Consider the following 12,037-nt stretch of genomic DNA (forward strand, 5'->3'; position numbering starts at 1 on the left):
GAAAGAAAGAAAGAAAGAAAGAAAGAAAGAAAGAAAGAAAGAAAGAAGGAAAGAAAGAAAGAAAGAGAGAAAATAGTGGTGGTATGCATACGTGCTAGAAGTTGAGGAGTGAGGGACAGTTCAAAGGCATGTCAGTCAAAGCTCAGATTCAGTTAAGAGTGAATATATATAAGAAACTGGTGAAATGAGGAAAAGGATTCAGCAGGTATAGACAAATCAATTACATATATCTATAAACAAAACGACAGAAATGGTACAGCAGCTGAGGAAGCAGCAACAGGGTCATAAGGATCTTTCAGTGTGGGATTGCCATGCATGCTGGATACTTCCAGGCTGGGGAAAAGCTCCTAATAATGAGGCTTCTTGAGTGCAGGTACAGGTTGTGAAACCCATCAACATTTGTTGGTTGCCTTTTCTGTGCAAAGACCTCAGCTGGGCGTTGGCAACACAAGGGTATGCAGGAAAGCAAGAGAGTCCACACCCTGTCCTGCTCCATTTTCTATCTTTAAATGTTGGGGTTTTTGTGTTTTGTTTCGTTTTTTAATCACGGGAGAGTTGCCTGGCTGAATAAGACAATTCGTCAAGTCCTGCCAAACCGTGAGTGGTGGCGCAGGCTGCAGGAGCCCAGCTTATTTCTTACAGTGAAGTTCACCTGTCATTAAAAAGTGCCTGTGTAGCCATTCACTTTGTGGCCCACAGTGCCACCGTGTGGAAGGCACCTGTTGACTGGACATGCACAAAATAAAACCGAAGCAGTAGCAGCTTTTAAACTAATCCATCACCTTCACTCAGGGAACCCAAAGCACTCCCTCCATGTGACTATTATGCTCAATTTACCAAAGAAAAGGCCGTTGGATCTGTGGGTTCAGTGAACCCTTAGTGATCAGCTATGTGGTCTAAGTTCTCACTGATCTCCTCTCCAAGATCCCTGACTGAGGTCAGAATCACAGATCAATGGGCACCTCTCTATTCTTTCACACCAGTCATTTGATCCATTGCAATGACAGTTTATCGAGTACAAAATGCTGCTTCCTTTTCCACAAAAGCCTAACCATGGTCAGCTATTGCCAGTGGAAGAACAATTCAGCTCATCAAGTCTTTTCTAGATCAGACCCTTATATTCACCACCCTCTGAGCTTTATTTAAAGTCCTCTCTATCCCTTTGAAACATTTTTCTTTCTGGCTCCCTGCTGCTTAGGTTAGCTCTTCTCGCGTGTCTTGTCATTAGGTGGAATAATGCATGAAGACACTCCTGGCACAATTACTGCCTCGGAATTGGCCCAGTTCAGCTTATCAGATGATGAGTGTCTGCTATGGGCAGATACAAGTGATAGAAGCATCAGAGACACCTCCTTCCTAGAGAACTTAACAAATGTTAGTGTCTCCACCGGCAGCTCTGTTTTCTGTCTACTATGCTAAATGTTGAGCCTGCATCTTTACGTCCAGCAGGGAGACAGGCTTGCAACCTTTTGTAACAGACACAGGCATGAACACAGATGTAGAGAAGGCCATACAGGTGCAGGACAATTCCTTCCACACCCTTTCCACCTAAGCCTGGAGAGGACTTAGTGGACCTTCGCAGCTCCCCTCAGAAACTGGCAGTGAGGCCAAGCGCAGTGGCTCATGCCTGTAATCCCAGCACTTTGGGAGGCCGAGGCAGGTGGATCACCTGAAGTCAGGTGTTTGAGACCACCCTGGCCAGCATGGTGAAACCCTGTCTCTACTAAAAATACAAAAATTAACTAGGCATGGTGGCACATGTCTGTAATCCTCGCTACTCAGGAGGCTGGACAGGAGAATCACTTGAATCCAGGAGTCAGAGGTTACAGTGAGCCAAGATCAGGCCACTGCATTCCAGCCTGAGCAACAGAACAAGACACCATCTCAAAAAATAATAATAAAAAAAGAAGAAACTGGCAATGAGAGACATGGGCAAGAGAAAAAAGTGCAGAATCACACTTGATGCTCTGTTGATTTTAAAGGTTACTTTACTCAGATTCCCTATAAGCCTAGAATTTGGTTATAGTATGTGAGTCAGTTTATTATAAATATATAATTCACTTTGGATTTTCTAAAGTTGAAAATGGTCTTAATCTTTATCTCAGTTACACACCACTACTAGGTTCCAGCCACGAGACTAAAGCATCTTCTACTTCCTAAATTGTGGGCTCAGGTTTTCAGGTGATAAAAACCTTTTTCAGGTTGTAACTATAAACCTATTATACATTTCCAATCAATGTCATCCCTGTATGTATAAGTTCAGGACATTCTTCAGTTTACCTCAGAAAATATAGGTAATTAAATTTTCTCTTTTTATATTGAACCATGCAGTCATGGAAGGGAAGAGCTGGTATGGTCCAAGACACAAACCAGTGCAGCAGCTCCCAAGTGCTAGGCTGTGGACCAGAGTTGGTCTATTGCTAAATTTTCATTTGTCTAAGACAAAATATGGGGCCAGCTGTCCATTCTTGGAGAGCCTTATTTTCTTACTCTTCTGGTATTAAAGTGTCCTTTATAAAATGACAGTGATTGTTGCATATTTTATTTTATGTGCTGACTTGGCAAAATAAAAGTTAGCAACCTTGGGTCCACTGCAAAGCTTTTTGTTAACAGCCTATAACACACTGCTACCTCACACTACCAGGGTCTATACTCCTGCATTACAGACAACTAGCCTGACGAGAATCCAGAACAGGAAGAACTGTGAGAAATGAGACTTTCTACTTAAAAGTATTCAGAAGATGCCCACAACTAAGGTTCAGGACTCAACTTCAAAAAAGATTTCTAATTAGAATTCATGAAGGCACCTACCTGTCAGAGCATTTATCCATATGCGGAGATTGGGATGGCCTCACAAGAATGTGAAGTAATTTCACATTTGAAAAATAGTCAATAAAAAATTCTGAAAGAGAAAAATAATCAGAGTATCTGTGTCTTGCAAGATGGTAAAATATATGATAAAATTTCCATGACTAAAAATAGCACACTATTAGGACTAATAAATGGATTCAGCAAAGTTAAAGGATACAAAATCAACACACAAAAATCAGTTGCATTTCTATACATTAATAATGAACAATCTGAAAAAGAAATTAAGAAAACAATCCCATTTATAATAACATCAAAAGAATAAAATAACAATACACCAAATCAAGGAAACAAAAGATTTGTACACTAAAAACTTCAAAACATTGCTGAAAAAAAATTCAGGAAGACACCAATAAATGGAAACACATCGTGTGATCATGGATTGAAAGACTCAGTATTATTAAGATGTAAATACTAACCAAAATCATGTACAAATGTGATGCAATGTCTATCAAAATCCCAACATTTTTTGCAGGAATAACAAAATCTATCCTAAAATTCATATGGAATCTCAAGGGACCCTGAATAGCCAAAACAATCTTGAAAAAGAATAACAAAATTGAAGGTCTCATGTTTCCTGATTTCAAAATTTATAGCAAAGCTATAATAATCAAAAATACTGTAGTACTAGTATAAAGACAGACATGTAGACCCACGGAGTAGAATAGAGACCCCAGAAATAAACACTCGCATATATGGTCACATGATTTTCAACAAGGGTGTTAAGACCATTCAATGGGAAAAGGACAGTCTCTTCAACACATGGTGTTAGGAACACTTGATATCCATGTGCAGAATAGTGAAGTTTGACCTCCCCACTCCCCACCTTACAACATATACGAAATTTAACTCAAACTGGATCAAAGACCTAAACATAAGACCTAAAGCTATAAAACTCTTGAAAGAAAAGATAGGGGGAAATATTCACGACATTGGATTTGGCAAGGATTTCTTGGAAATGACACCAAAACACAGGCAACAAAAGTAAAAATAGACAAATGTGACTACATAAAAATTGAAAATTCTTGTGCATCAAAACACACAATGAACAAAGTAAAAGGCAACCTATAAAATGGGAGAAAACCATTTGCAAATCATATCTAACCCTATAATATATAAAGCTCCTGTAACTCAACAACAAAAAAACCCAAATAACCCAATTTTAAAATAAGCAAAGGACTTCGATAAACATCTCTCCAAAGAAGATATACAAATGGCCAACAATCATATAAAAAGATGCTCAACATCACCAATCATTAGGGAAATGCAAATCAAAACTGCAATGAGGTATTATTTCACATCCATTAGGACGGCTAATATTTTTTAAAAAACAGAAAATAACAAGTGTCAGCAAAGGTGGGGAGAAATAGGAACATTTGTGCATTGTCGGTGGGAATATAAAATGGAAAACAGTATGCAGGCTCCTGAAAAACAAAAAATAGACTATATGATTACTATATGATCCAGTAATTCCACTCTGGGTATATATCCAAAAAAGTTAAAAATAGGATCTTGGAGAAATATTTGCACAGCTGTGTTTATAGCAGCACTATTCACAATAGTCAAGATGTGGAAGCAACCAAGTGTCAACGGACAAATGGATTTTTTAAAACGAGATATATTCATACAATGGAATAGTATTTAATCTTAAAAAAGAAGGAAATTGTGACACACACTACAACATGAATAAACCTTGATGACATTACGCTAAGTGAAATAAGATAGTCACAAAAAGACAAATACTGCATGATACTACCATATATTGTATTTACAGTAGTCAAAATCATAGAAATAGAAAGTAGAATGGTGGTTGCCTGGGTTGGGGGAGATAGGGAATTGTTTAATGGGTATAAAGTTTCTGTTGGGAAAGATGAAAAAGTTCTGGAAATTGGTTGCACAACAGTGTTCAAATACCCAGCACCACCGAACAATACAGTGAGAGGTGGGTAAGATGGTAAATTTTATGTGTTGTTTTACCACAATTAAAAATAAATTTTTAAAAACAAAACTGTGCAACACCAAAATAGTACCAGAATAGTCAGATTACTGGAATATATAGAAAGTCCAGGAATACACTAACCACATACAATAATTTACATGTGATGGAGCAGGTATTTTTCAAGTGAAGAAAGGATGAATAGTCAAGTAATGCTGCTGAGATGACTGGCTAATTGTAAAAATAAAATAGATCCCTAACTTACTGTTAACACCCCTCAAAAAATCCAGATATACTAAATATTGAAATTTTTTGAACTTTTTAAACTAGCAAAAGAAAATATAGATGAACATATAGAAGTCTTGGAATGGAGAAAACCTTCCTAATTATGACACCAAGAGCAGAAATTACAAAGTAAAACACTGACTAATTAGACAGCTACAACTTAAAATCTCTTTATAGCAAAGAACTCCATGAACATAGTTAAAAGACAAATGATCGACTAGAAAGGAGAAAAAGTAACATATACAACAAGTGATTACTATTTTCAATATATTAAAAACTCTTAAGAGCAATAAGACACAAATTACATAATAAAAATGCAATCTTAAAATCAAAAGTAAAAAAAGGCATTCAGTAGCATTAACACAAAAAAGAACTACAAATGACTTTAAAACACAGTAATTTAATCATAGCACCACACAAGTGATTACTATGATATTGCAAGGAAAAGAAGGGTTGATACATACCTAAAATACATGTTGGGGACTATCATGACCTAATGTATCTTTTATCATTATGCATTACACAAACGATGCTGCTAGGTCCAAAAAGAAAATATTTTATTTTTCATATTATAACCTGCCAACTTTTGTTTAATGCTATATCTATCTCACATATATAGTGATATATAGGGATATATAGAAATCCCAAGTAGGATCTACCTTAAGGACAAAAACAACTCCAAAAAAATTAAATAATAAATTTTAAATTGTTTTCAGTAGTCATACAATAAGCAATAGGGTGGGTATTGTTATTTCTAAGACTATGATTGTGATGTTAACAGCCAGGATTTTTGGTATGGAAGAAAAGCGATATAGATGTTAGATCAACAAGATAAAGTAAAAATTCTGTAGTCAGGAATTTGAATAGGGAATATCAGCATGAACTCACAGTATTTTTATTGTATTTCCTATCTCTGTGCACTGAAAGGTCTTAAAAACAAGTAGTAATAGGCACTCCTAGCACCCAGATGTCTACAAATATAATTTCCTTCTAAAAGAAACCAGGATTCCCTCAGATAAATTACTAATTTTAGCTCTGGGACAAGAAAGGTATGCAATGAGCCTGGAAGGAAGCTCTCAGACTACTAAGGTCATATCAAAATCATTCAAGAACCGAATTAAAGAGGCACCCAAAGACAGGACAATCTCAGCATTAATAAGGATAATAGCTACAAGTGATTTAAACAAATCAAATATGTTTAAATATATAAGGTTGTATGGCACCTATTAAAGATACTAGGAAGCTCATTCATTATTCTGAGAAAAGAAAGATTCGAGCCTTCAGCTGCTTTACCTGTATGAACTGTACCTCACGGCAACCAGACAGTTTGATGTGGAGGATTTCTCTTTACAGAAGTTTTCCAGCTAGTAAATGTCAAAGGAATAACAGACTTAGACTATCAAACTTTTACAGATCTCTAATTAATAGATAGGGCTGGGCGCGGTGGCTCACGCCTGTAATCCCAGCACGTTGAGGGGTCAACGAAGGCAAATCACAAGGTCAGGAGTTCAAGACCAGCCTGGCCAATATGGTGAAAACCCGTCTCTACTAAAAATACAAAAAATTATCTGGGCATAGTGGTGGGCACCTGTAATCCCAGCTACTGGGGAGACTGAGGGAAGACAATCACTTGAACTCGGGAGGCGGAGGTTGCAGTGAGCTGAGATCGCACCACTGCACTCCAGCCCAGGTGACAGTGCAAGACTCTGTCTCAAAAAAAAAAAAAAGATGGTAATGATCAATGATCATCAATGTCTATCATCAATGCCATCATCAACATCACAAGAAAGGAAAAAAAGATATTCTGTGTCTCCTGATGGAGATGCACAAAATCACCGATGAAGAGTCCTGCCAAAACACAAAAGAATAGTCAAAGCTGAACCTGATCAAGCATTTAGCTCTAACTACAAATCTACAGATAGTTCAGAGAAAGAGGAATACATTAAATACCACCACAGTAATCAATCAGCAAAACCCAGACTGTGGGGAATTCCACAAGACGAGCAATCTGATTTATTCAGCAACAGTAAAAATAATAAAAATCATGGGGAAGGAAAAATCATGGGGAAGGAAAAGGGAAAGGAAGAGAGGAAAGGAGGAGGGAAGAATGGAAGAGGAATCTACAGATTAAAAAAAGACAAATATGTGTAGTAAAACAGAGGAATTGTGGATACTGAATCGATATTTGACGACATTTAGAAAAAAAGTACTGATTTTTGTTGTAGTGTGATGGTGGTACAGTGGTTATTTTTTAAAAGGAAGTATCTTTCAGAGACACATACAGAAATGTTTGTAGATATAATGACATTATTTGGAATAATATGTAGTATTACATATATATCTTACTTGGAATAATATGCAGTATGATATTAAAATATACAATATTATTTGGTGAAAGATATGCAGGAAACAAGATTCTCTATGTGTTGATAATGGTTAAAACTGAGTAACAGGAACACCAAGGTCATTACACAATTCTATTTTATATATGCTTGAAATTTTTCATAATAAAAAGAAAAAACAGCAAAAAGAAAAGTGAACTACAGGCAACTCATAAAAGAAATAGCAACAACTAATATGAAAAGAAATAAAAAAGAATTTTACTTTAGAAGAAATCTTAAAAATGCAAGTTTCTTAAAAGGTGAGGTTTCATTTTTCACGTATCACGTGGCCAAAACTTTGAAAGATTAATGATATCCCTGGTAGCAAAGGAATGCAAAAACTAGCTTTCTTGTATGCTCCAAACACTAGTAGACTAAATTGGCTCCAGTTTTCTGGAAAGCATTTGGCAATATGTAACAAAAGTACATGGGGAAAGGAGCTAGAGTTCCAGGGCCAGGTTGCCAAAGTCAGATTGCAGTCACACCACTCACTGGTAGCAGGACCCAAAGCAAGTTTCTTGGCTGCTGTGTACCTCAATTCCTAGCCCATAAAAAGCACGTACTATAATAGTGGCATCCACCTCAAGGGCTGCTGCAAGGCTAAGTCATAATATTTGTATCAAACTTGGACCAGTGCCTGGCATATGGAGCTGGCTTTCATTACTATGTTGGCCCAGCAACCTCACTTCTAAGAATTTATTTTAAGGAAATCTTAATCAAGTGCACAAAGACACATATACACATTTTTTAATCACTTCATTATTTATAAAATGCAAAAAGTAGAAATCTCTGGTTAAAAAAATTTTTGTAATCTTTGCCTGGAATACTAGGTGGCCATTAAATATAACTGTCTTATATTTGTATGTACTGACATGTGCACGTGTACCGATATAAAGACATTTGTAATCTGTTTTCCAGGAGGAAAATCAAGCTAGAGAATATAGTTGAACCCTAGGAAGGAGTTTTTTTTTTCTCACCAGCGCATGTATATCTAGATGTTAACAATAATTGACTAATTTGTGGGTTATATTCTTTTTGATTATCTGTATTTTCTAATTTTTCTGTATCAATCTTATCATTTGTATAATTTTTAAATGATCTGTTACATATGTTCCATAGTTCTGGGAAATCTTGTGCTGGTTAATTTTAGGTTCAATTTGATGAGATTAAGAGGTACCTGGACAGCTGTAAAGCATTATTTCTGAGTAGGTCTGAGAAGGTGCTTCCAGAAGAGATTAGCATTTGAATCAGTAAACGAGTGAGGAAAATCTGCCCTCACCCATTGTGGGGGGACCATCCAATCTGCTGCAGGCCTGGATAGAAAAGCTCTCTCTCTGGAGTCGGGACACCGAGCTTCTGTCCTTGGATGTCAGAACTCCAGGTTCTCTGGCCTTTGCACCCAAGAACCTGCACCAACAGTCCCAGGTTCTCCAGCTTTCGGATTTAGACTGAGCCACTCTACCAGCTTCCTTCGTTCTCCAGTTTGCAGACAGCCTATGCCGTGACTTCTCAGCCTCCGTAATCACATGAGCTAATTCCCTTAATAGATCCCCTGTCATTTACTAGGGACACTGGCTAATAAATACCCATAAGTATCTATCTATCTATACATCCTACTAGTTCTGTTTCTGTTGAGACCTAATACAACTTACTAAAGAATTTTAAAATATACTCGAAAATGGGGCAGGGTGAACACAGCATAGAAACACCGAAGTAATATGTTAGTCAAACCCTCCAAAGTAGATAGAAAAATCCTTTGGAAATATATAACATAATGATGAACATTCAAGAACAGAGACATTCTCATTGATAATCATTACCAGTGTGTGCACACACGTACAAACACATTTACTGTTTGCATTTGCGTTCCCCTGAAAGTGGAGCTAGAAACAAGGACTTGGGTGCAGATTAATTTATCTCAGAGGTGCTCATAAGAGAAAGAAGCGAGGGAGTGAGAAAAATGAAACAGAAAAGAGGAAGGCCGATGAACCATACATTAAAAATAGTAACTGCATATTAGTGAGAACTAGCACTCAGTCCCACAAGGGACTCTGAGAAACCGTGCAGAATGAAACTCAGAGGTACCCCACAGAAGCCCAGGAAGCCTGGAGTAATTGCTCCAGGCTTTTACTCATCAGGCAATTACTCATCAACTCCCATCCCACCAAGATTGTGGGCTGGTCTGGAAGCATTAGCTTTGCAGCTCTCCTGAGCTTCCTCACTGAGCAGCTTCCTTTGTACCACAACACCCCCAGCCTGCCCCTCCCCCAGCCGCCCTACCCCACCACCAGACCCCTTTTGCTTCCTGCAGTGCGTTTCCTCCATCACCTTCCTATGAGAACTTCAAGTCCTCACCAGGTGTCAGGATCACCCAAAAGCCAAAGGAAGTCTGGGTGAGGTGGAGGTGGTAATAGACGAAACAAGATTGACCTTAAGTTGAGTTGATAATATTTGAAGCCCAGTGATGAGCACATGACATGGGTTCATCACACTCTTCCCTTTACTCATACATGTGTTTGAAACTTTCCATAGCAAAAAGTTAAAAATAGATCTTTGCTGCGTCAGGGATGGAGGTTCTTTGCTGGGTCTCCCTTTCAGGAAAAAAAAAAAATGCCATTCAACCAGGAGAAATGAAATTGACTGACAGGTTCACTCCAGCTTTCAAGTCGAGGTCTCATTCAGTCCAGGCCATCCCAGCCAATGGCCAAGTGTGGGGCAGGCATGAGGGCCTGGACGTTTCTGAACAATGGGGACTCCCAACTGGGCAGTTCTTGCTCAGGAGCTCCCCACTGGGTCAGTGGAGACCTTGTCAACCCCACATCAATGCCCTGAGTTCTCCTGGCTCCTCCCGCTTCCTTCTCTCTTTCTGTTCACAGTGGTCAGGTGTGCATTGCACTCTGCGGCCCTTCCCCACCGGATCCTGCCTCCACCTCCTTTTCTTTCCCAAGTGCAGCTCCTCAATGACTCCATCTTGGCAACCATGTCCCAAAAGACCTAAACTGACACAATTAAGATGCAGTTGCTTCCTTCCCTCCCAACCCCTTGAAAGCTCCAAAAATAATGAAATACATACCAGAGTTAAAAACATCATACTATATTTAAATGTTTGCATATAATATATCAACATTTTTCACACTAAAAATATACAATGGCTATGTATAAAACCTGATTTTGGAAATAATATCAAAAAATACACGTGTGGTCCCTTGGGGATACAAGGTCCAGCCTAGTGGCCCTCTTCTCTTCCCATCCATGAGTAGGCCTGCCACATATCACAACCCTAGGAAACTCTCCAGGATCACTCAGGCTGGGCTGGATGGCCTTTCATATGCTCCCCGTAACACTCTGTTCTCTGCCACTAGATTACTACCCTGTGCTGGCACTGGCTGCAGACATTCTGCCCCAGCCTCTGCCTGCACCCTAACTCAGTAGTGAGAGGCTAGAGAGCCTGGCGCAGAGTAGGCAGGCACTCAGTAAATAATTTTGGATCAATCACAGAATGACTGCCTGAGGCATATGTCCCCAAAAGGACCCAGATAGGACACATCTCCACAGTGTTCCTGCAGTTTTATAAAAGGCTTGGGAAAACAGAGCTAGTGACTCTTTTCAGTCTCGGGGGGACATGGAGGTAGAGGAAGAAAACTACCTGGAGGTTCTGTTTTAACCCTTTCTCAAGCCTTGGGACCAGGGGCTCCTAATCAGGCACCTGTGGCGCTCTACAGCAGAGCCCCTCACAGGTCAGGAGGGATGAGATCATATCCATTCCCTGCACTGCTTCTCTCCAAGAAGATGACCTCTTGGTTGTTTGTGAAGACAAGAGGCCCAGCAGCCTCTTCTGTTGGAGTAGACCTGAGCTGGCCCCAGCCAGGCTAACCCTCTGGCCAGCCACCCTCTGGCGTGAATCACCAGGCAGGGACCCTCGGCTGGCTGGAGCTCTGTGGACCAGTGCTAAACTTCTCTGGGAGCTTTGAGCGAGACAAGGGCTTGGGTTTCTCTCTCTGGTCCAGGTCCAGAGGAAAATCTTCCAAGGAGGAGATTTCCAAGTCACTCTCATCTTCAGAAAGCTGCAGGGGGTAAAGGGGAGAAGAAAATACATTTTGATAAGGGAGGAGGGTGGCTGAGAGCTAAGCACATCGCAGTATGGGAATGCAGAACGGAAATGGGGACAAATGCACACTGGGAAGAAAGCCACAGGGAGACGCTACTCCTCCTGCCTTCTCAAGTCTTCCTGGCTTTGAGAACCTGCTTTATCACAGTGATTTCAAATACCCCTGAAATTCTACTAACCAAACCCAGGCAAGCGCCTTGGAAAGTCCTATGTGCAGAGCAGGTTGCTTTTGTTTTCACTTCAACTTTGTGCAGATTTTTAACTCCCTCTTTGACAGAGTCAGAAGTCCAGAAACTCCACCGTTCCAAGTTCTCAAGCTGAATGCACTATGGGCTAATGACCCACCTCCTCTCAGACGGGTTACCTCGGGCCTGGTAAACATCCTGACTGAAGGAGCATGAGAGGAGCCTGGGAGTCCTTCAGCCTGGAAGGGTCTGCGCTGCAGCCAGCAGGACAGCT

The 12,037-nt window shown here is 39.7% G+C and overlaps 1 protein-coding gene across 1 annotated transcript in view; it reads right to left on the minus strand.

The window, feature by feature from the left end:
• Window positions 1-10,548: 10,548 nt before the first annotated feature.
• DZIP1L (DAZ interacting zinc finger protein 1 like) overlaps window positions 10,549-12,037 on the minus strand; it is a 55,531-nt gene continuing 54,042 nt past the window's right edge. The window contains exon 16 of the mRNA XM_023187901.1: window positions 10,549-11,534. Coding sequence (XP_023043669.1) covers window positions 11,373-11,534 — 162 coding nt within the window. The 3' untranslated portion in view covers window positions 10,549-11,372. The remainder of the gene's footprint in view (window positions 11,535-12,037) is intronic.

This window comes from Piliocolobus tephrosceles, chromosome 2, assembly GCF_002776525.5.
Source record: "Piliocolobus tephrosceles isolate RC106 chromosome 2, ASM277652v3, whole genome shotgun sequence".
Taxonomy (NCBI): domain Eukaryota; kingdom Metazoa; phylum Chordata; class Mammalia; order Primates; family Cercopithecidae; genus Piliocolobus; species Piliocolobus tephrosceles.